Below are 26,249 nucleotides of genomic sequence, written 5' to 3' on the forward strand. Positions count from 1 at the left end.
TACCATTATGAAGTGGGAGGCCTGTCTGGGCGGCAGTTCAGGTGCAGTTGTCCCGGGACCTGGTTTGCATTACACATGCGCGAAAAAATCTAGCAGGAGGAAAAAACAAAAGCACATGTGCACAGAACCCGGCTTCTAGGGACTGCATCGGCTGCAGCCAGATAAGCCTGACGGAAAGGCAGGGGTGTGGCATCCCATTGGTAGCACTCTGTGCTAATCACAGTCTGGCCTGGCAGTCCCAGGAGGAGGAAATACTTCCCCCTGGGATTGCCTGTCAGGAGTGTGATTAGCAAAGAGCACTCCAGTGTCGAGCCTGCCATTATAGGGATTGGGGGCACACTGGTTGTGGTGGATTTAACTGGGGGAGGGGGTGCTGCAGCCCCTAGATAAAATCTGCCACTGTAGCATTACTAACTCACCTAAACAACCAGGGGTCACTCACCATGAAATCCCAGTTCCCCTGTAAGGGGCGTGCATACACCTATCACTAAATACAAAAATCAAGCCCAAAGTTCGGCGGCAACTCAGGTGTTTTGTGTGATCCAGCAAATATATCAATATGATACAAAGTGTATGGCCTTAATGTTCATAAAGAAAATTGAGGAGAACTTCCTTTTCTTGAATTCCCTGGGTTCAAGATTAATGCAGTGACTCAGAGGGAACTTGGATTATGAATGCTGCATCATTATTGGATTTTATATTTGTGAAGGTGGAACTTTGGGAAATGTATGCCTGTTTGGTACTATTACCCACTGTTTTTTGTTTGTCCACTGTCTTCCATCTATCTATTTTTGTCTGCCTGCCTGCCTATCTATCTGTCTGTCTGTCTGTCTGTCCGTCTACCTATCATCTATCAGTCTGCCCGCCTATCTACCTACCTATTCATCTATCTCTGTCTGCCTGTCTACCTATCAGCTATCTACCTACCTTTCATCTATCTCTGTCTGTCTGCCCGTCTATCTACCTACCTATCTATCTCTGTCTGCCCACCTATCTATCTACCTATCATCTATCTATCTCTGTCTTTCTGCCCGCCTATCTATCTACCTAGCTATCATCTATCTATCTCTGTCTACCCACCTATCTACCTACCTATCTTCTGTCTGTCTGCCCACCTATCTATCATCTATCTACCTGCCTAGTTATCATCTATCTTTCTACCTACCTACCTACCTATCATCTCTCTATCTGTTAGCCCGCCTACCTATCTATCTACCATCTATCTCTGTCTGCCCACCTATATATCTATGTATCTATCTACCTACCTATCGTCTATCTATCTACCTCTGTTTGCCCAGATATCTACCTACCTATCATCTATCTACCTCTGTGTGCTCACCTACGATCAAGCTATCTATCTCTGTCTGCCTGCCTATCTAGCTAACTACCTACCTATCATCTATTCAGTGCCAGTTTCCCCCAGCCCTCTCCCGTCAGTGAATGGATGCCGCGCGCATGCGCGCAGCATCCATTCACACTCCGGAGGTCCGGCACCGCCGCACAGCTGCGGCAGTGGGGGTCCCCAACCTCCCAAGTTGACCACCCGCGGGCCACTTCGGCCCAAGGGTGGAACAGCGAGACAGTAGTTAATTACTGTCCCGCTAAAATTGGAATTTTGGGAGGGGTGCGCCCCCTATGGGTGGCGCCCTTATGCGACCGCACTGGTCGAACACCCCTAGAGCCGACCCTGCATCTATCTATCTCTGTTTGCCCGCCTATCTATCTATCTATCTATCTATCTATGCGAAAAGAGGTATCAACATTATATTCTACTTTAAAATGTGGAAACTAACTTTTTTTAACTTTTATAAATAATATACTTAATAATAGACCAAGCATCTTCCATTACTTTTGAATAACAGGTGAAGTGCTTGACTACAAGGAAGGGAAGTCCCCCTTGGATGCTCTTAACCAGGCTGCAGTGGCCTACGCATCAGCAATCACACTGAATCCAAAGAGCCCAAAGTTACATTTCCATCTTGCCACAGTGCTGGAGGAGTGTCATTATGCTGCAGAAATGTATGGTATAAGGAAGAAGGTAAGTGTGGCTTTCACAGATCTAGATGATAAAAATAATAGAGATTTAGGTAAGCTTTTATAAGTTTTATTTGTTTTTAAATATCTGTCCCATAGCTATATGATTCCTCTTAGAACCATGTACTGCATATGATGATTGTATATTCCGTAGCTTTAGAAAAAGATTTAACTTTTGTTGGATGTTCTTTTATTTTAACAATTTAGTAATGCATTTATATGGGAAATATGAATGAAGAAACACGGTAGAGAAATTTCATGAATTTACAGATAAACAATTTAGCTAATATAATCTGCTCAGTTTGTTTTTTATTTTAAATTGTTCTTCACCGTAGCCTTTTGGTTGTCCTATGAATGTTTTAATTCACTGCAACGTTTGGCGGAAGGTTATTTTATGGTTCTGTCATTTATCATCATGTGTAGAACAAAAAAAGATAGTCTATCCTAACTATGATCTGAGGGCCTGATTCAGAGCCGGACGCTATTTGCGCTCGCTCGTTCAGAAAAAGGGGCCGGATATTTAAATTGAGTGCTCGCTCTTTGCGGTCTGTTGACGCCTCTATGTCTGAGCGAGCGAACGAAACATGCACTCGCTATTTTGTAAAGACGCCCCCTGGCGGCTCGCATCATACGTCATCTCCACTATTTATTTGATTAATCGAGTACATCGAAAGGCATCTGAACTGCTCGCAGTGCTTGTGGTTGGATTTTCCTACCGCAATCATGCGAACAGTTCAGGCTAAGAAACAACCAAGTGACGTGGTCGATGACGCTGCTTTGTTAATTATGCACACCCGTAAAACGCCCGTTTTGACCGTTTGGCACGCCTGCGTTCGGATCTCCACTCCCCGTTTTCAAGCACCTTCCCCTGTTACCACCCACAAACGCCTCATCCTGTCACTCAAATTAGCAGGCACTCGCTATTTAGTGAGCGCTCGATTTCCGACCGCAATGACTGGTTGGCGAATGCGCATTATGACCCATACGCATGCGCAGATGTGCGAACATCGCTCAGAGCGAACGAGCGGCCGCTTACGAGCGGCTCTGAATCAGGCCCTGAGTCAGATCGTTCAAGTATCTGTTGGAATGCCTAGTGACTTCAGTTGGATGCTGGCCACATCTGATCATGTATGTGACTATGTGGTCAGAATCCAACCACAGAAACTCTGCCTTCTATGATCTGGACAGTCGGATTGTTCACATTTGATAATACACATGTAGGTGTGTGTTTGGTCAAATTTCAGAGATTTGCCCACTGTGATCAGACACAAAGGCCCTGATTCAGAGCCGGACGCTCTGACCAGAGCGCTCGCTCTGAATCAGGGCCCACCTCCATAAATATGGAGCGTCCTCCTGGACGCTCGTATAGCTGTGGGTCACCACCCACAGCCTATACGAGCGTGCAGGATGATGGTCGCGATGGTCTTGACCATCGCCAGTGCGAGCAGAAGCCTGCGGTTGAGTTTCTCAACCGCAAGGCCTGCGGTTGAGTTTCTCAACCGCAAGGCCAGGAGTGATTTTGGCTCTATCAGAGCCAAAATCACTCCCACTGACATCACTAGTGATGTCAGTGGGGCCGGCTTCTGACGGTAGGCGTTCCCTTGGGAACGCCTCCGTCTGGCAGGCACGCCCCCGGCACGCCCACCAAAGGGGGCGTGCTGTCCAGTGGCGTAACTAGGGTATTTGGAGCCCAGGGCAAATTTGAAAATGGAGCCCCCCCCACCCCCATGTGCGCGCGTCAAAAAATGGACGTGGTCACTTGAAAATGGGGCGTGTCAACATGACACACCCCTTTATTTTCAAACTGAACATTCCTATCCATATGCACCTTAACCCCAGTAGTACCCCCAGTATGCAGTTGTGGTCCCTCTCATGCAGGCCCATAGTAGTGCCTCTTATACAGTATCCCCAGTAGTGGTCCCTCTTATACAGCCCCCAATTAGTTCCCCTTACTCAGTACCCCCAGTAGTGGCCCCCCCAAATGCAGTGCCCCACGTAGTGTTCCCCCTTATGCAGTGCCCCCAGTAGCAGTCCCCACAATGCAGTGCGCCCAGTAGCGGTATCCCCTTATGCAGTGCCCTTTTATATAGTGCCCCCAACTGTAGTCCCCCCCATGCAGTTTTCCTAGTAGTAGTCCCCTTATGCAGGCACCCTGTAGTGATCCCCCCTATCTAGTGCCCCCTGTAGTGGTCCGCGCAGTGCCCCTAGCAGTAAGCCCCTTATATAGTGCCCCCAGCAGTAGTGTCCCCCCCTCCCATGCAGTGCCCCAAGTAGTGGTCCCCCTGATGCAGGCTCCCAGTAGTGACCCCCCCCTATCCAGCGATCCCTGTAGTGGCCCTTCCTATTATTGCCCCCATTAGTGGTCCCCCGAGTGCAGTGCCCCTTTTAGAATGCCCCCAGTGGTAGTCCCCCCCAAGTAGTAGTCCCCAGTAGAGTACCCCCCCCCAGTAGAGGTCCTCCCAATGGCACCCCCAGTAGATGTCCCCCCCAGTAGTAGCCAACCCCTCCCCCGTTGTGCAGATAGGTAAGGTTTAAAAATAAATAAATATATATAAAAATATACTTACCGGATTCCACGCTGCTCCTGTCCGCGATCGCGATGCCGCTCCCGCCCTCCAGTCCGCCCGGGCTGGCGCGCTCAGCATTATGGGACTGACGTCATGACGTCAGTCCCATTACCCACTGCAGGAGCCGGACGGAAGTCCGGCTCTTGCAGTGGGTGCTGCAGCAGTCAATGAAAGTCTATCTGACTCTCATTGGCTGCTGTTTAACACACGCATGTGTGTGTTATGTACAGCCTGAGCCCGCCTCCTGGCGCTATTGGGCAAGCGTTCAGGGGGAGGGAACGGGCTCAGGCGTGCAGCACAGGACCGGCGCTGGAAGCCTAGCGCCGGTCCTGTGCAAATGTGTAGCGCTGACCGCACTCCTTGCGGTCGGCGCTACACTGGCTATCTAGGGCGGGCGGGCCGGTACCGTGGCCGGCGGCACCCCCCCGCGCCGCCGGTCCAACGGCGCCCAGGGCACGAACCCCGCTCGCCCTGCCCTAGTTACGCCACTGGTGCTGTCAATCAACATCGACAGCACGCACCCTTTGATTAGACACAACGAGCGAAGGAAAGTCCTTCGCTCGTCGCGTCTCGCGCATGCGCGCGATGGAACTCCCTCCGTCGTGCGCATGCGCAGTGCACACCATCGACCCACTTGCGAGCGGACAGCCGCTCGCGAGTGGGTCTGAATCTGGCCCAAAGTGTTTATGTAACCTCCAGTCTCCTTCTTTCCAATTTTAGACTATGGGGCTTATGTAATAGCGTGTGAGATGCAGGATTTGGCGCGATTCCACTGAGTCTGGCTGCATTATTAAAGCGGCAATCATTTAAATGGCGACACCAAGCTGCTTTTGCCTTGTAAATTATTGCCACAGACAGACTCTCTGGAATCTCGCCAGAGTATGCATCTCGCAGGCTGTTACATAAGCCCCTATGAGCTGCATTTACTAAGCGATGGATTCTAAATCCTAGCGAATTTGCAGTGGGTTTGCATTCCGCCGGTTTGCTAAGGCCAAAAACAAGGCAAAACCACAGAGAAAGCACACTTTAGATTAGAATAGAATTGAATATCGAAGCACCATCAATGTTTTTGACCATGGAAATAAGAGCATAGAATAGAAACCTCTAATTCATGAGGCGACATCTGCCATAAATCCACTAGCAAACCCACCCAAACAATAGACCTGCCTGTGGCGAGCGAGTTTGGGTGAAGCACTGCACAGATCACTATGATATGTACAGGCTTTACTATGTTTTAAATATTTCAAAATGTTTAAGAAAAAAATTTGTGGAAAAGAGAGGGGGGAAAAACGGCATGGGGTTCTCTTATTTTCCAATAACCTGCACCAGTCTGAACCACTATTTTTGTCCTTTTATACATAACAGAGTCTGCACAGATCATAGTGATATGTGCAGCGTTTGTCAGTTGTTTAGCCTCTGTTCCACAATGGTTTCAATTCAACCGCTGCCAAATTGAACACGCCAGAGCAGGTTGTCCTTTAGAAACCACTGGGATCGACAGCGGCTTCAGTTAAGACAACAAAGCGGCCGCTTAGTTAATGCTATCAATTTGACACGAAATTGCCGTCAATTGACATTGGTTTCCACCAAACCCACTGCTTAATAAATTGTGCCCTATGTCCTTTTGTTCTACAAATTGATTTGTCTTTATCTGTGGATCACCAATTTATAGGGTGCCTGTGACTGCACACAGTTAACTTCAGCTGGCCACACATCTAAAGATTATCTGTCCAACCAGCCACCTAGTTGATTGGTTGGAATGAAAATCTGGTAAGGTACAAAGCAAATAACAATCAGCAATTTGCTCCAAAACACTGGAAAATGGACAAAAACTGTTGTTTGAACAAATTGTTTAGATCAAACATTTTAAAAAAACTTGTCTGACGACCATTTTTATCTGTTTTCTGGCATTTAGGAGCAAATTGCTGATCATCATTTACTCCCATACGTTACCAGATTTTTATTCCAACCAATCAACTAGTTGGCTGGTTGGATGCAAGTTGGTCTAGTGTGTGGCCAGCTTTACTCCCAACTCCAAATCAGACCCATTGTTTGTAGGGGACTGCTATACAGTGACATAGATTAGTGGATAGAAAAACTTCTATCAGACAAATTTGCAGGGGTAAATGCTTTGTGAGAAAGCAGAGATAAAACAAAGTTGATTTTCTCTCATGCTGTCATGGCTCAGTATAGACCAAATAAGGTGAGAATGGCTGTATAATTATCTGTGCTGTAAGACACAAAGCAGAAAAGGTGAATGTGTAATTTGCTTTAGTTATGTTCTCTATGTCTCTCACAAGAAACCATTAGAGTCACCGCACTTGTTTTTTCCTTTGTATCAGGGTCATTTCCTTGACTACATGAAAACGACACTTTCACTGACCTTTTATTCATCTTGAAATTGTTACTCTTGTTAAATAAATGAAATATTATAACCACAGAGTACTGTACTGTATGAAGGATTTCAAAGACAAAAGCACAAAAGTAATCCAGATGATCCACATCAAACATGGTTAATTGTTGCTGTGTGTAAGAAAATCTAATCCATGCTTGGAGAATTCTATTCTCTACTTTTTGATTAAAGCGTTTTGTAAATAACAGATACACTGCTCAGATCTCCATTGAGATAAGGACTGCTAGCACAAATCACAGGGCTATAACCACATGTCAGTGACATATAAAATAACAGGATACGGTCAGATACAGGGCTATATCAGGTTTCTCTCGAGTCCATAATTTGTATCCAGTATCAAAACATATCCAAATGTTTATTTGCAAAGGAGTGGAAAAGGTTTAACCCTGAAATTCATATTGTGTTTGTACTGTCACGGTGCTCAAACGTGTCCGTCCTGTTATTGGTTGCAAACAAGCTCCATACTACAGCTGTCACTTTCCAGTACAGAGAATGCACAAGATGAGTGTACAGGTGGTCAGTGCCTGACTTGTAGGGTGATATTGATGTGGTGTAATAATACAGCATGATTCTGAGTTTACTATTGTAAGAATAAAGTTTTATGTAAAAAAAAAAAGTAAGAGCACCTTAGGGGTTTTCTGTCCTTGTGCCAGGGTACTTTAGCTCCGTGTTAATGCAAATGTCATGAGGTCCACTTGCCATAACTTTAACCACTGTGTACTGTGTTGTGATACCATGTACTGACCTATGTTACCGTATACTACTCTTTGAAGCTGTATAAGAGTTTAGCAGGTATATTATTTTCTACGAACACTACCAATGCATCATTACCTTATGAAAATTTAAACAAAATAGGAGGGGACGAATCCACTTTGTAATCAGGATTTGAGTTTACAGAGAAGGTGAAATACTTGAAGACGTTATGGTTAGGTTTAGGAGGTAGTTATACATAGGTGTGCGCAGGAAATATTATGCTGTCAGTTTTCGCTTTTCATTCTGATTTCTATATTTCAGACTGAAGATGAGGGAACTGATTATAGCAGTGCCAAAGCTACAGGTAAAGATGAAGAGATACAAGCAATCTGCAAGCTACATGGCTTTTCTGGAAGACCAAGCTTGGAGCAACAATTGAAGGCTCTAGACCTGGAATACCATCAGCTGAGAGAGCAGGGCCAATCCAGCAGAGCCGATTACATCCAGAATCTCTATGCCTGGAAGTCAAAGCAGTCCGGCAAGGTGAGATTAGTAAAGTATCCCACCTTGAACATTTTCTTTCTTTAGAAGAGAAGTAACTTTTAAGCTTACATCTGACCTTTTGTTTTTAAAATCTCTCTGGAGGGAAAAGGCGTATTGCTGTCAGACACTGACATGATCTGTCTGCTACATAAACACAGGCTCACAGATTCTCAGCATTTCTTGTGATGGCAGAGGGGGGCAATGAGGGGGAGGATGTCACAGTGCAGACAGAGCTCAGTGAGTCCTTCTGATCATTATGTGGGTGCCTTGTTGCTCATAAATTGCCCCTTACTTTGTATTTCTTACTTTGCATCTCCCCGAAGTGTAATTGCATCTCCACTTATTGCTTATTCCACCGATTAAAACCTATATAGTGTGTCCAAGATCACTGCCTCGTCTGGATCTTTATTCTATAGGATGAATAATCTATGAAACTGATAATACTTTGGGCATCTTGTATTTGAGTTTTATGTTTTGTGTGCAGCCGGTGTAACTAATTGTAGTGTGCCCTAGATGGCTGCCTCCTTTGTAATATGGTTTCTTTATGCCAGGGGTGGGGAACCTTTTATCTGCCGAGGGCCATTTTGATATATATAACATTATTCGCGGGCCCGGTGCAGGGCATGCCCCCTCGGTGTGATGTCACATGAGCGCGGGGCCGCAATAGCTGGTGATTACAGCAATGTGATCATCTGAAGCATCCTAAGGACTATCCAGGCGGCACTGCTGCATAGATTCTGGCTACAGGGTGCCATTCTAGGCACCCTGCTAGCCAGATGAGGCTAGCAGAAAAAAGCTCAGAGGACCAGACCAAATGATTCCGAGGGCCTTATACGGCCCCTGGGCCTGAGGTTCCCCATCCCTGCCTTATGCCATATGTATAAGTGAGTGTAAAAATGTGCTACATAAGTAATCATTTGTATTGAAAAGGGATTTGTGCAAAGACAGATTGGAGGGGATGAGGATTTCGAACCAGTATTCTGCCTAGGGCCTCATGTATTTTGCCTAGGGCCCCAGTATTTTGCCTAGGGCCTTAATCTAGCTATGGCTATCAGGGTACATTTCAGTGCACAGTGGGCATGATTTAGAGGTGTACACACTGCCGATGATGGACGTAGTGGAGCAAATGTTTGCTACTGCGCATGCGTCTAAGTTGAACCTCGCATGCGTTTGTATGGCATCCGTACAGAGTCGCAGTTGTGATTTCAGACATATGCAGGGAGAAGTGTATTGAAAATGAAGTACCTAGACAGTGACAAGGAGGTGTCTTAGTGCACGCACAGAGATGGTCCGTCTCATGGGCGTGTTATGGGAATGTTGCAGGCGTGTAGGTAAAAGTGTTTGCACTCTCAACCGCTCACAAAGGATGCCATGCTCGGACAGAGAAACTGCATCTGCTATAGGGCTGGTATAAGTTTTGGTGGTGCGACTGTTATGGATTGGATGGTTAATCAGACAAGAGTTGTCAGAGGACTGCTGCCAGTTGACTAGTTGTGGTCAAGTGCAGAATATGAGGGGCAGCCTTTGGGCTGTAGAGGCAGCCTTGAGGGCTGATTTGATAGAGACTAGTTGTGGCCAATGGGCAGACGATGTGATGCAGCCTTTGGGCTGTTGGAACAGCCTTGGGGGCTGATTGTGGCCTTTATAGTTGTGAGTAATGGGCAGACGATGTGATGCAGACTTTGGGCTGTTGCAGCAGCCTTGAGGGCTTATAGTGACCTGGGGCCCCAGGACCGTTGCAGCCTTTGGGCTGATGAGACTAAGGAGAGGAATGCAACAGAGAATGTAGCACTGCTACCAGTGCCGCCGGGATGACACTGGCGACGGTGTGCTAGATGGCGCACCTGGAACGCAGAGCTGCTAGCAGTGCGGTCAGGATGACACTGGCGACGGTGTGCTAGATTGCACACCTGGAACGCAGAACTGTGACTAGCGCCGCCGGGTTGACACAAACCGCTGGCTGGTGACAGGCACTTCGGAAGTAGGAAGCACTCCGTGCTGCCCAGATGGTACAAGCAACACGTGTGGATGGATTACAGGTGGAGCCGCTTGGATGGAACAAACAGCACACACGGAGCACAGCAAGACTGACTCTGAACTCAACTGACAGGCAGGATACAGGAAACCGGTAGTATGAAGAAAATTCTATCACCGGCATGGAGTGCAGAGCTGGCTGGATTTTAACAGAGACAGAGGGCCTGATTCAGACCCACTCGCAATTGGGCGTACGTACGTTCGGCGTACGTAAAACAATATTTATATTCAAGCACTCGCTCGTATTTTCGTACGCAGCAAAAAATCCGCCCCAAACTCAGCCGACCCCTCCTCTAACTAACGAGCGTGCCAAATAGCGAGCGTACATCCCTGAAATGGCTTGAAGGGAACGCACGCACAAGTACAAACCGGAAGTGGGACTGTCAGATTCCGATGACCTGCTCGTTTTTTCTGCCTACCTCCCTCAATCGTATCATGCCAATCAATGTATCAATTAGCTTAATTTTTTTTTTTTTTTCAACACAATGCAATAAACTTTAATCTTGTCCGTGTTTGTATTTGCTCGCAGAATACGTACGGCTGAAACCTTCGCTTTTATTGTTCAAAAGACATGTTAGCCCCAATTAAACAATTGTTCTATTTGTTTGGATCCCCACAAATTTTCTGTGTTTCATTTCTTTATTTAAATTTGCTTACGCATGTCACTGCATCAAGCCTATCATAACTCTCAAGAGATTTGTGCCCCTGTCGAACACATGACCCATACACTAACCAATAGAATTTGTCCTGTTAATTTCCCAAATACATTAGCCAATCAAAATTTTTTTGGGTGCTTTATTAAAAATATTTTGCCAAAAAAACACCATTGCCATCATGAGATCCGCCGCATTCACCAGGCGCGAACTGCTGGTGCTGACGGAGGTGATGGACAGGCGGATCACCAGTCAGCCTCCACCCATCTCAAATAGGCGAAAGCGTTCCGCATATGCGGAGGTACGTCGCCGCCTGCGCTCCTTTGGCTCACGCCGACATATTGGCCAGCTGGAGCGCAGGTGGTCGGACCTGCACCGGCGGACGCCCCGCTTGCTGGCATGCTTTCGCATGCAGATTGCGGAAAGTAAGTGTTGTGGACTGTGGTTTTCAAGTTTATCTTGTGGGCCCTAACTGCGTGTGCATGTTTTCATGTCTGCCCTGTTGAGTCATTGTAGTCATATCTGCATGTGCATGTTTTCATGTCTGTCCTATTGAGTCATTGTAGTCATATCTGCATGTGCATGTTTTCATGTCTGTCCTATTTAGTCATTGTTTTTTTTTTTGTTTGTTTGTTTTTTATTTTGGATTCCTGTTGAAACTAACCACAATATTTTTTTCATTTTTTAGGGGCACAGCAAAGACTACGGCGGCATCGCCAGACAAGACGCCGGTCCCGGCCCCTCTCTCCAACCCCCAATTCCTCAATTACCTCCTCCTCCCCAGACCCTGTGGCCGAGATTTCAGGTCTACTTCCCCTCCTGCCCAATTCCCCCTCTCCTCCATCCGTCCCTCCTCCAAATACCCCCTCCCAGGATTCCTCAAACACCCTGCCCCTAGGTTTGGGGAATGTAGCCACCTCCGAGGTGGTCCAGGGAGTGGCTTCTGGCTCTGGCGTTTTGGAGAACGGTATGTTTTTAAATTTTCTTTTGGCCACCACAAACTGTTTGTATGTAATCATGTGTCGTCCCCATTTTTGTTGGCTTTCTGTCGCCTTAGGGTATTTTTGGGGGTTGTCTTTACCTGTTCCTGCTGATGTCACCATACATATATATCACACCTGTGTGCATTTTTTTAGGGCCCTTGTATTTTTGGCCTACGACATTTTGGGGTGCTGGGTTTTATCCGTGTAATGTTTTTTTTGCCCACAAGCTTTTAAGTTTTGGTTTGCTTGTTTTGTGTTTTTTTAGAATGTTGCTTCATTATCGATTTATTAATCCCCAAACTTTTGTCACCCACAGAGGAACAGAGGCGTCGGGAACAAATATTTCATTGTGTGGGCCGTATGCGGGAGCAGGTCACCGGGCTTCTGCAGAGCCTTGACCATCTGTTGGTCCTCCTTAGGAATTAGTATTTTTTTTTTTTTTTTTTCTAATTGTTTCATAATAAATCAGTTTTAAATCAAGCTCTGTCTCATGCGTTTGGAGTAAATCCAAGATTCTTTACACTGACATAAGTAGACTCTTCAAGCAAGGATTGCCACAGAATCTCACTACAGATTGTGTGTTGTATTTTGAATGCAAACAGGCACAAGAAACACCTCCCAGTACCAATGTCATTTTCCTTTTTTGTGGTGGTCAACATGATAGTTTACACCATTTTTCAGGTTCCTATTTGGTGGCCAAACTGCTTAGGACAATCTTACGAAGGCAACTGATTGTACAGGATTCCTTGGTGTGTTGGTTAGTACCCCGAAAACATATTACATTTTAGCTCCACTTGCTTCATTACTGGGTTACCCCTTAGGTAAAATTAACGTTTGGGAGTTTGTTTACACTTGCTTCTAACGTGCCCAAAAAGAAAACAAATTACACTCTCCAAATATTTATTCACAACAGCAATCAAAATACAAAGTGGTCACTCACAAACAAAACACACAGTGATAATCAGAAATACACCACATACCAAAAACACGAAACAAACACACAACAAATCAAGAACTGGTTGACGAAGGTCCATGCCCACATGATTTCAAAAATATGGCGTTGCAATATTGGTGTCAGAATATATTCCAGAAGTTTCCACATAAAGGTTTTTGAAGGGTAGCAGGAAGTAGTCATCGTGGGAGTGCCAAAGATTATGCAAACAAACAGAAGATGGTGCAAGAATTAATATCAAAAAAGATGAACGCTAAAAAACCGTAACACATTGGGTATACACACTGTTGTTTGGTCAATAATTACCTAAAATATCGGGCCACCACATCATCGCGTATGGCCCCCCCACATACTGACCTCCGACCAACCTCGGGGGGGCCATCCTCAGGTAAGGCATCCTCTGGCTGCATTGGAACACCACTCCTTATGGCGATGTTGTGAAAGATCCCACACAGGACCACAATTTTCGAAACCATATCCGGCAAATACATGAGCTCACCACCAGAGCGGTGGAGGCATCTGAATCGGCCTTTTAAAAGGCCGATACAGCGCTCCACCACTTGCCTGGTGGCTGTGAGTGCGGTATTAAACTCACTTTGTGGACCTGGTGTGGGAGCCAAATAAGGAGTGAGCAGCCAGGGCATGCAAGGGTATCCACTGTCTCCTGTGAAAAGAATAGACAACATCAGGATCACTGTGTATCAAGCTTAACATTGTTATGTACTAAAGGTCTACACTTACCCAGAAGCCACGCATCACCAGCTTGGAGGTTGTTTAATTTGTGCCATATCCCTGATTGCCGGATGACGAAGGAGTCATGTGCACTTCCTGGTAATTTTGCATTCAAGGACAGGATCTGGAGGGAGGCATCACATACCACCATTACATTCAGGGAGTGATAGTGTTTTCGGTTGCGAAATATTGCCTCCAGCCGTGCTGGAGGCTGAAGTGGTATGTGAGTACCATCCACAACCCCTATGATGTGTGGGAAGCCAGCTATTTGGTAAAAATTGGCCTTGGCCACACTAAGGGCACCCATATCCAAAGGCATTTTAATAAAATGATGGAGGTGCTTGAAAAGTGCCTCCATCACTGCCCTCAGGATCCTGGAAAAGGAGGATTGTGAGATGCCCGCCACTATTCCCACCGTTGTTTGAAACGATCCTGAGACACAGAAATGTAACACCGCCATAAATTGCGTAAGTGGTGGTATTGCTGTTGGACTGTCAATTTGCCGCTCAAGATCACTCTCTATTAATGAGAGAGTGTCTATGATGATTTTGGGAGGAAGACGGTAGCGACTTAAAACCTCATCATCGGGCATTCCAAAAAGGGTGACACGTGTTCGAAATATCTGGGGCCTTGCACGCCTACGATGCCTACGCCTGGGACGAGATTGAGGTTGGTCGGCTTCCGGGAGCATGGCCAGAACAATCCGCCCAAGATCAACCTGAAATGGCAAGATTGGAATGTAAGGCTTTGGACCCACCCCAAAAGAAAATTAAGAACAACTTAGCTTGATGATACCATCCATTGCTGCTTACATGCCGGGGTATTGTCATGATACGCCCAAACTGAAATTAATCCCAAAAATAATTTGAAAAATTTTAGTCTGTGCATTTATGTTTCTAAATTTTGTGCTAGACAAAACTTAAAATATGCGAAACACACATTTGGCCAAAGAGCAAAATGACATTGCACACAGTACATCAAAATGGGTTGAAATGTAAGCCAAAAAAGCGAAAGGGCAACCACCAAAAATTTTACAGGATTAATAAGCATTTAAAAATGCGCTAATTAGTTCGCAAATACAAGTTAATAAACAAACTGAGAAAAATGCGCTAATTAGTTCGCAAATACAAGTCACTATACAAACAGAGAAAAATGCGCTAATTAGTTCGCAAATACAAATTAATAAACAAACTGAGAAAAATGCGCTAATTAGTTCGCAAATACAAGTCACTATACAAACAGAGAAAAATGCGCTAATTAGTTCGCAAATACAAGTTAATAAACAAACTGAGAAAAATGCGCTAATTAGTTCGCAAATACAAGATAAAAAATGGACTTACCAAGATCAAATATATAAGATTCCAAATCAAAAGGTCTTTGGGTCCGAAATTAAAAAAATGCTAAAAGATATGAAATTATGGATCACAAAATTAATAACAAGAAGAAACACAATGAGACACCAATTGAACCAAAGTTAGACTTCACAAAACTTACCAAATCAAGAAACGAGGCCAAAAAAAATATACAAAAAAAGTGAACGGAAAATAAAAACGCAAATCTAGCAAACAAAATAAACTCCAAACGCCAACTCCTTTATCCGCAAACAAGAAACTCCAACCAAGGTAACCTCCAACAATCCAAAAACGCCACCTCGACTCGAGACACACCAAGCCATAAATAGTGTTTCGTTTCCCGCACAAATTAAGGAGGGATCATAGGAACGCACAATCAATGATGCGGCCGCAAAATAAGGACGCATGTATAAATACGTCACGAAAACACATTTAAATTCTGGTGTATTTCTTGTTTGGACCTCAGACATGGCTACAGACCAGGGAAACAATGCCCAAGAGTCAGGCGGTAAGTCTTTCATGCATTTTGTATCAATGATTAATTTGAAACATAAGATTGGGCAAGTTGTGAATTAGAGAAATCTGAATATTTACACAAATAGGTGAGGAGGATGACATGGAAGAGGCTGCTGGGCCCAGTATTCCGGCCAAAGCTGCAAAAAAAAAAAGGCAGCCACATTTCACAAGAAAGGAGATGGAGGTTTTGATTCAGAAGTGTGTGGACATCCTGCCACAGGCAGACAGGAATATGAGTATAAGCCAGAAGTGGAGAATGTGGGAAGAGGTAGCCGTTGCTGTCAATAGGGTGGGTGATTATGTCCGTCTAGCCCGGGATGTCAAACGGCGGTAAGTAAACACTTGCCCCCCCTAAAAATAAACACCATTTTAAACAAAAGGATAATGGCTTCCATTTTTTCCCACAGATGGGGCGACTTCAAATATTGCCTAAAGCAAAAACTCGTGGACAGGGCTAGGCATGCAAGGGGGACAGGTGGGGGTCCCACCCCTGTGTCATTGGAGTTGACGGATTTAGAAGAGCTGGCACAGGGGTGTGTGCAGCCTGTGGAGGTGTTTGGCGTGTCCAACATGGATACGGACATGCCAGACTTTGCGGCTCCTCATGTTGTCCCAGGTAAATCTTGTGATGTCACCAACTCTGAAATGTTAGTGGGCCAATATGTAGATTCTAATGTGAGTCTTTTCTCATTTTTCCTAACAGAGACACAGGCGGATGAGTCTGCTCCAGAGGGGAGCCTTGGCCGCCGAATTTCTGCTGGCTCTGCAGGGGAGGAACCAGTACATCCGGCTGAGGACCCTGCAGAAGCCAGTCCAGGGCAATCCCCCTCGCAGGCAGTGGCCCTCCTCACAGAACTCAATTTCAAATCGGATTTCCATACGGAGATTCTGCAGAGGATGGACGCCAGTCTGCTACGGGTGGCTGAGGCCCTGGAACAAAATGCTGCGGCCAACGTGACCATTGGTCAGGCCCTGGCGGAAAATGCCAGGGTCAACATCCGCATCGCCAATGCCCTGGAGCAGCTCGTTCGCCAGCACATGGTGGAGCCGACCTCCCTTCCTGCCGGAACATCAGGATCCTCCACCTCTGGCACAACATCAGCCAATCCTCCAAATGTGCCTAGCCCTGTGCCTAGTCCAGAGGCCACAACATCTGCCTCTGGACAGGCCAGCCCGATGACATCCCGGACCCGGTCTGGCGCCCTCCCTCCCCCAGCCAAACGGGTGAAAAAACGGTGACAGCAATGGCGACTTTTCCCACACTCCTTCTGTGCTTGGCTCATATTCCTTTCTGGTCAAAACTTCCCTCTCCTTTCTTGTGAATTGTTTTTAATTTTGTGTTCTACATTTCAAAAATCTTTTATTTTGGCCCAATTATTGTAACTTTGGAATTGAACCCTGCAAAAAAACTTTGGGCAAAAATTTTTGAATTGTGATTTTTTCTTTGAGCAATAAAAAAAAAAAAAAAACCTGACATTGTATTCTCACATTATTGTCACAATGGATTACATTTAATCCTGGGCCAAAAGGCACAAACTGGCAAGAACCACATTTTACATGGCCCCCAAAAAAAGGGCTCTTTAAGAAACGTTTCAAATTTAACATAACGGGGCAAATTCAACAGGCCAAAAGAAAAAGGGAAAAACCAAAAAAACACGATGACATTATTGTTACAATAGGCCCTAACTAACAAATTGAGCCGGAAAAGAAAATACCACAAATGTACGTAAATTGATTGTGTAATCATCACATTAGCAGCTATGATTTCCACCTGCGTACGCTTTTGTGCTAACACAAAAAACTACTTTCAATACACATACCAAGCCGGTTTTCAATCCACCACTAATTGCTGTTCAGACCACCCGCGATTAATCGCAGCAACATCGAGGAGTGCCGGTATGGAGGTGAAGGCCATCGCCAATGTGGTCGAGTAATCCAGACCCTAAGCTGTGCGAGCATTTTGAAGGGAAAGAGGATCATCCAGTGACGTATGAGTCGGTCCGTACACATTTTACGCTCGCATCTGCTAATGTATGTACGCCCCAAAAACGCCTCGCCATGCCTGCGTTTTTCCATCTCCACCCCCGTCAACACCCAAAAACGCCCTGTTCTGTCAATCACATTTGACAGGTCACTTTCTGTACGCTATTTGACGAACGAGACCAAAAAAACTCGCAATCTGCCGTACGCACATGCGCAGTGTTACACCGACGCATGCGCGGTTAGTCAACATCGGAACGCAACGAGCGTACTGCTGTTTGCGAGTGGCTCTGAATGAGGGCCAGAGTCCAATCAGAGCAAGTCTCCCTAAATGACAGACTACTGTGCAGCTGGGCTGTGTCCAGACAGGAGAATCAGTTAATGCACCTGACACTGCACACAGACAGGCAGTAATTAGTGCAGTGCCTCAGTAGGACGAGAAGTGAGTGTGGCTCAGAGTAGAGATTTGGACAGTTGTGAGGGTGTATCATTGTGAGTAGTAGGAGTAAGGTAACCTCTAACAAAGAGATGGGCTTTCAAAGAGCATTTAAAAATTTGAAGATTGTGGGATAGTCTGATCGGGCGAGCTAAGGAACTCCATAACTGGGCAGCAGCACAGAAGAAGTCTTGTTAGGAATAAGGGGAGGTTACCCAAGGCGAGGTGCAAGTCAGAGGTAGATCTAAATGGGCCAGAGGGAGAGTAGTTTTATATGGGATAGGAGATGTATGAAGCTTTGGCATTGACTAGAGCTTTACAGATAAAGGTGAGTCATTTGTATTAGATTTCAGAGGACAGTATAGGGATTAGTAAGGAAGTGCTGCAGATGTGAGGCGGTGAGAGAGGAAGATCAGTCTGACTGCAGCATTTAAAATGAATTGAAACAAGGATAGATGGGTAAGGGGAGTGGCAGATAGGAGGAGGATGTAGTAGCCAAGGTGGGAGAGGATGAGAGAAATTAGATAACAGTTTTGGTAGCATCTTTGGTAAGAAAAGCACATAGTCTGGCAATATATCTAAGTTGGAGGCAACAGGACTGGGACGGGATGAGATGAATAAAGCAGAGGACATCAAGGCAGCGGGTTGGGGAGACTGAGGATATTGTGGTGTTACTGACTCTACGAGCAAAAATTCTAAGATTTGTTTTGGACAGTTTGAGAATTAGGTAGAACCGAGTGAAGGGTATGCAGAAGAAGAGGGCGATCAGCCGTGCCGAATGCAGCAGGGAGGTACATGAGGATGAGTAGGGTGAAATTAGCTTTAGACTTTGCCTTCAGTAGATCATTGATCACTTTTGGGAGTGAATGTTTTCTGTCCCAGTTTTTTTCATTGGCTCTAGTGATGATGACAACAATAGGGGAGACCTATATGAGATTCTATGTTTAAAAAAAATATTGTGTAAATAAAGTCAACAATACAAGTGAGAAAGAGAAAAGCATACTCCCACTTATGCCCTTATATCACCCTCAATCCATATATAAAATACAAATATTAGGTATCCCTAAACTCAAGAGAACTAGACAAATACATTTTTCTTGGCTTTCTCAAAGTATGTATGAAGAATCATGAAAACTTATATTTTTTTGTGCCTTTTATGGGACGCTCATAAAATAAACTTTTTAAAAAACAAACAAACAGTTGTTTCTAAATATAGAATTTGATTGGGTAGATTAGGAAATTAAAAAAGTATTCTTGCTAAAATTAAGGCAACTATGAAAATGTATCACATCCTAAGGGGCAAATTTACTAAAGGGACGATTTTAATCGATTAGAAATGCATCTAAATCGATGTACATCAATGTTGTGTTTCAGGGGCTTAATCGCACATTTATTAACACATAAAAATCTATATAAAAAAATATAAAACTTTTGTTTATTAGTAAATGTGCGATTTAGCCCACAACATCGATGTTGAGTGATTTCTACTTTACATATATCTAGCACCTTCTAGGAGACAATAGCTAGAATCTGATTGGTTGCTATGGGCAACTTTTCCACTTCTAAAAACCCGCACTTTAGTAAATATACCCCCAGGTATCTACTACTGCTGGTGTTGCAGGGGTTAAAATGTAGTAGTGGTTATCTTCCATGCTGTGTGCTGCATTATGTTGAGTTTGCTTTTCTCTAATTAACTTAGTTGTGCAGTAGATTGTAGAGATTCCAATTTGTGCTGGGTTCTCACTTTCCTCCTGCAGCTAAAGCCTCTCTGGAGATGGTTAAATGTGCAATCTATTGATTACTTCAGAACTTTCCATCATTGTGTTTTACATTTTTACTTTGTGCTGATGTTTCCCCAGATACTTTGTAATGCTGTTTCTCTTATGGCAGTGGAATTGGTGCAACTCCATTAACTGCTGAAACATGAAGATATTCAATAATGCATTATTTACCATTAGGTGACATTTGCAGTTGCCACAAATTACCCTACTACTCATGCCATACACACTAATGTCTAGAAACGATTAAATGACTTAAAACAAAACAACTGCTATTTTTTTTCTATACTGTACTTTCAAAACAATCTAATTTAAAAAAAAATAAAAAAATGGTGAACTGTTTGGAATTTTCTATAAATGTGACCAGCTTGGTATTGCCTTTATAATGGTGACCGCTTCAAAAATACAGGTAGGCTCACAGGAGTTCCCGCAGCGGTTGCAGCTCGCAACCTGTTACATAAGCCCCACGACTTAAACAAATACAAATACAAATGTTATGTTATACCTGAAGCGAGATGTTCATGCAAGAGAGACCACTGACCTATATGGGTTGAAGCCGTTGTGTAAGGAGGAATGAGCCAAAATACCTCCAAGCCAATGTGCGGGACTGATCAACAATTAATATAAATATTTAATTTAGCAATGGATGCTCAAGGGGGTCACTCCAATCACTGAAATCATAGGTTCATGTACTTATTATAACAAGAAATGTAATGTTGGATCATTTTGATCAATAAATTAATGAAAACTATATTATATATTTATATGGCTTGCATGAAAATCTGGACAGTCACATTTATGCAAAACGTCAGAAAAAGGGTTCACAAAATGTAAAGTGTGCCAGTAATACAGGTTTGAAATATCAATATACAGTGTAGTTAGACACAATACCAATGTTCCTGCAAGTTGTCAATGTTTTTCAACTACCCATGCGTCTTAATGTCTAAAAAGTCACACAGTGCCTGCGTCCCACAGTGTGTGTGTACAGAGTCGCAGGACCGCTTGAGACGCACAGACACTGAAATGTATTGGGTGTTCCTGGGGCAGTGAATGGGAAGTGGCTATCCAGACACACAGAGAAGGTATGTTTTCTGGGCGTGTCATGGGAGTGTCGCAGTATTGGTTGTGAACTCAGATGCTTAATCGCTCACATTGGAAGCCATTCTCTGATGGACAATTTGCAGCTAGCATGGGGCTGGTGCAAGTTTAGATGGAGTATCTGATGGTTGCATCTAAAGACACACAAATTGGAATGAGGTCGACTAAAGACAGACAAAGTGGGTATCCCAGACCTTGCACATTCAGACACACAGGTGTACACCAGGGAAGGGCTTACACTAAGATTATCATAAACTTGCAGGCACCACTACTACAGAAGATGCAAACGTGGACATTTGCGTCTGGCTGCTTCCGACTCAGAATCAGGCTCTTGTCTTGTACTATGTGCCATAATGCTTTAGTTGTTTGTGGGGCTGTCAAATGGACTAAAGATTATAGGCTTTAATTTTTTTTTGTTGACTGCACATGCACCGTGATCATATGCATTTTTGTGTGTGTCCAAGCGATTCTGAGTTGGACTCAACCCAATCATTTCTCTTCGTCTGCCAGATGAGCATTTCTGGGTGGAGACTGAGTGGCAATTGGATGTACACAAGTAAAAGATCAGTTTCCTGGGAATGTATTGGGCATGTAGCCAGAGTTACACCATATTGTGAGCATGGGATAGGTATAAGTGCCTACATTAGTAATGATAGCTGCTCTTGTGGATGTAGGATGTGAGTAAGAGTTATTGTTATTACCCTTTTTTTTTATATGGTGCCACAAGGGTTTCTCAGCGCCTAACAAAATACGTATACAGATAAGCAAAAACAAGAAAACAGTGGCTAACAGTAAAATATAATAAGTACATTGTTTATAAACATTGCTGCATTAGCGGTCGTAACACTCAAATAAGCAACAGTGTGGCAGAAACTAATGGTTAGGTATCGTTTTTAGGAGTATAGTGTAAATGATATTATAAGCAAGGGAATGGAATTAACATGAGGGAAGAGGCTCAGAGCTTACATTCAAAAGGGGAGGTGCAGACAGACAGGGGTGACACAGATGGGGTAGACATTGAGCACAGGGGAGTGGTTTAGGATGAGAACTGGATGGCTTTGGTGCAGAAGTGGGTCTTGAGAGCCCATTTAAAATTTCGTAGAGGTGGAGAGACATATAGGGAGAGGGAGTTAATCCCAGAGGTAGGGAGCAGCACAGGCAAAATCTTGGAGGCGGGAGTGTGAGGAAGTGATCAGTTGGTCGGAGAGGTGGCATTCATTTGAGGAGCAAAGAGGGCTGGCTGGAGTGTGAAGGGAAATAAGGTCAGAGATGTAAATGGAAAAGGATTGGGTGAGTGCTTTGTGAGTGTGAGAAGTTTGAATTGGGTTCTGAAGGGGAAGGGGAGCCAGTGTAGGGCTTAAAGGTTAGGGAAAGCAGATGTAGTACATTTGGAGAGGGAGATGATCCAGGCAGCAGCATTGAGGACAGATTTGAGTGGCGAGAGGTGGTAATCAGGGAGGCCAGATAGGAGGAGGTTACAGTAGTCCAATCTGGAGATCACCAGTGAGTGGATGAGGATCTTAGTAGCATCCAGGGAGAGAATGAGTCTGATTAGAAATGTTAAGTTTTAAGAAAGCGCTGGGACATCCAGGAGGAGATAGCAGAGATACAGTTGGATATATGAGTGAGGAAAGAGGTGGAGAGTTTGGGGAGGAAAGGTAGATCTGAGTGTCCTCAGTATAGAGATTATATTGGAGGCCAAAGAGCTGATGAGCTCACCCAAAGAGGATGTATAGAGGGAAAATAGAAAAGGTCCAAGAACAGAACCTTGGGGGACACCTGCTGTCAGCAGAAATGGGGGGTAGTGGAGTCATGAAAGGAGACAGAGTAGGAATGGTCGGAGAGGTAGGAGAACAGGAGAGGGCAGTATCACATAGACTGAGGGAGTGAAGGATTTACAGGAGGAAAATGGTCCACAGTGTCAAATGCATTTGGCAGCAAGGAGGTCATTTCTGACTCTTGTGGGAGCAGTTTCAGTGGAATGGAAAGGATGGAAGCCAGACTGAAATGGGTCAATCAGGAAGTGGGAGGAAAGAAAGGTAGTTGTAGACAATCCGCTTAAGGATTTTGGATGCAAATGAAAAAAAGAATGCAAATGCAAAAGAAAGAGTTAGGTCGGTAGTTTGAGAGAGTGTTAGTATCAAGGGTGGGATTTTAAGAATGGTATAGACAAGGGCATGCTTGAATGTGTAGGAGACAATGCTTCATGAGAGGGAGAGATTGAAGAGGTGGGCAAGATGGGAACAGGCAAAAGGAAAGAGGTAGTGGAGGAGGTGGGAGGGGATGGGATTAAGAGGGGAGGACTGGATGAGGATAATGGCTTCATCTCCAGATACAGAGAAGAAAGAAGTGAGAGTTGGCAAGATCGATGGGAAGAGAGAGGTTGGGAAAGGCAGGGGTGGGGTGCTGGTGCTGAGGGTCTGGTGAGATGTGATGTCCTGATGTATGGATTAAATTTTAGATGTGAAGTGGGTAGCAAAGTCATGGGCAGAGAGTTTGTAGGGGTGACGAGGAGAGGGGAGGGCAGAGGAGAGAGTTGAAAGTGTTGAAGCGACAATATGAGGGATAACTTGAAAGAGAGATGGTGATGGTCCGAGAAGGGGAATGGTGAATTGGTGTAAGCAGAAATATCACAATGGTGATTGAACACCAGAACGAGAGCGTGCCCACTTATGGGAGGGTAAGGAGGTCCATTGGGAGAGTCCAAATGATGATGTGAGGGTAAGCAGTTTAGTGGCAGAGAGTTCAATGGGGACTTCTATAGGTACAATGAAGTCAGCTACAGTAAGATGAGTGAGGGGAAGTCTGAAGAGAGGAAGTGGGAGGGGGCAGCAAGCAAAGTTGTGAAGGAGTTTGGAGATAGGGCCAAAGGTATGGTAGATGACAGCTACATGAAGGTGAACAGGTTGAAAGAGGGCTATAGCATAAGCCTCAAATGTAAAGAAACAAAGGGACGGGTTTGACTGTATGAGTTGGAAAGAGCAGTGGAAGGATAAAAGGATCCCTACACCACCACCAAGATGGGGGAGTCTGACAGAAAGCGAGGCCACCAGAGGAGAATGCAGAGGGAGAAGTGGTGTCTGAAGGGGAAATCCAGGATTTGGTGATGGCTAGGAGATTCAGGGAGTTGGAGATGAAAAAGGCATGGGTATGGACCAGTTTATTACACAGACAGATCTGGCATTCCAGAGAGCAAGGAGAGAGTGACAGAGTTAAGGGGACAGATGTGAATGAGATAATCAGGGTTGCTGTAGCGTGGCGGTGAGACTGTTTTGAACAGGAGGAAAGGATTATTCATTTATCACATTAAAATCCTTAATCCAAAAGGTCATATTCCAATCACATTTTAAATGTAACCATTTCTCACAGTATCTTTTTTTTTTTTGTAAATATATACACACACGCATGCGCTCGTAAATGGACCCGGCACCTCAACCCTCTCTCTCTGCTCTGTCCCACACCCATACTTACCCTGTGGGTTCTCCTCCTCTTCGTCTAGGTCTGTCCTATCTTCCTAGTACCCTAGTAATGGGAGCTTCCACTGCACATGCATGTTGGAGTCAGGACAGACCTTAGTGATAGATAGACATCATAGATATGAATACTATATTTCATGAAAATAATTATCCGATTAAAAGTTATATATTCCAAATTTACTATAGACTGGATGGTTTTCACTGGACGAGGAGCATCCATTAGCACAAGCTTTCCTGAAGTATAAAGATGCTCTTTCTCTGGATCCTGATAATTGGCAGTACAACATTCATGTGGGCAGACACTTGTTGCTACAGAAGCAGCATGAAGAAGCACTGGTGTTCTTACAGAATTCATTGGCATTGCGACCAGCCTCAGCCATCGCCAGGTGACGTGGTGTCTTCCTTGTATCAACTTATATGGGAAATGATTGTATAATATAGTTATCAGTAATAGGGGGCGATTCAATTCAACGCAAATTGAATAGTGCCGGGAGTGAGCTCCCGGAGCTATTCAATTCAGTGCGCTGTGTGGTCGGAGAATGACGGTTATCACGCCTTAACAAGGGTGTTAAGGCGCGTTAACCGTCATTCTCTGACCAAAGTGCCGGGCGTGCGGCTGTAATGCCGCGCTAAGCAGAAAAACAGCTGCGCGCCTGGCACTTTGGTCGGATTTCTCCTCGCATCCGCAGGGGGGGTGCGAGAAAAAAATCCTTAGCCCACCCAAACAGTACACTGAATTGAATAGCTCCAGGAGCTCGCTCCCGGCGCTATTCAATTCGCATTGAATTTAAACGCCCCCATTATTACATTGAGCCTGTATGCCACACATTTACAGCAATCTTAAAGTATAATAAATATACAAACAATTTAGACATTGTGGTATAGATAAAATAGAAATGTTCATAAATATTTATACAGTAGAACCCCGATTATCTGTGGTCGTAATACTTGTTGTGTGCTTTAACCAGTCGGCTAGAAATAAAAGAATGTTGCTACTCGCTAATATAAATACAGTAGCGCCAGCTGGGCTGCGCATGTTCCTTGTTTACATTACGTTTTCATTTGCGATTTAAGAAATACATGTAATATTAACTCAAATTATAATTTTTTCTTGTATCACTTGTCCACTTTCAGAATATCTGTGATTTACATCCATGCTATCTCTCCCCTTGTTTACTCCTGATAATCTGGGATTTTTTGTATAATTATTTATGAACATTTCCATTATAAGTATGCATTGTGGTATAGTTATAATTTATAACAGTACTACAATGCACACCGGATTTACTTTAGAAAAGTATTTGTTTTTGTTAGTAGCGCGCATATTTTGCCACCATTATCTGAGAATAATTTAGATTAATCACTTTCTTAATCTTTATTGTCTAATTTAATCTACTATAATCTAATTATATAAATCATATGTAATTGATAAATGGGACAATTTGCTATACCCGTATGCCTGTATCGGAATGCAGAAATGTACGCAATGCGGATATTTACACAGATCGAGCAATTGGTAGCATGCATGTAATCTGCACTGCACATGCGCAGCAATTGATTTGCATTTACGCTCGCACAGAGGAATTACTCGCAAAGTGAGTCAGCGTTAGGGGAGGTTACAGGGGGTAGTTTGAACACAGACGTGTCTGACTGTTTAAACACCATTTCTTCTTCCTCCATAGGGGACACAGGCTTACGCTGGGTATTGGTTGGTGGGATGGAGTCCGGGCACCACACGGTTAAACTTGTTGAACACAGCCTAGACTCCCACCCCCCCCTATAGCCCAACCCCAGCCACAGACACCTCAGTTTAGTGTTGGTGCCTGCAGAGGGCACAATGTGCGAGTCTCCTCTCGCAGTTGATGTCCATGTTGCCGTCGTGTTTAAAATGTTATCCTTCCTCTTCCTAACACGACAGCTCCTAAGGATCCAACGGATAGGAAGCTAGAGACTTTTCTTAAGTCTATATCATTTAATGCAGGTGCAGTAGTTTGCCCGGCCCTTGCATC

At 44.5% G+C, this 26,249-nt stretch overlaps 1 protein-coding gene across 1 annotated transcript in view; it reads left to right on the forward strand.

Moving 5' to 3' along the window:
- The window catches only part of LOC148518205 (uncharacterized), a 108,481-nt gene that overhangs the window by 40,474 nt on the left and 41,758 nt on the right, over window positions 1-26,249 (forward strand). Inside the window, exons 10-12 of the mRNA XM_088477509.1 lie at window positions 1,863-2,038; window positions 8,029-8,250; window positions 24,427-24,626. Coding sequence (XP_088333635.1) covers window positions 1,863-2,038; window positions 8,029-8,250; window positions 24,427-24,626 — 598 coding nt within the window. The remainder of the gene's footprint in view (window positions 1-1,862; window positions 2,039-8,028; window positions 8,251-24,426; window positions 24,627-26,249) is intronic.

Source organism: Taudactylus pleione, unplaced genomic scaffold (genome assembly GCF_031769625.1).
Source record: "Taudactylus pleione unplaced genomic scaffold, aTauple2 ptg000201l, whole genome shotgun sequence".
Lineage (NCBI taxonomy): Eukaryota > Metazoa > Chordata > Amphibia > Anura > Myobatrachidae > Taudactylus > Taudactylus pleione.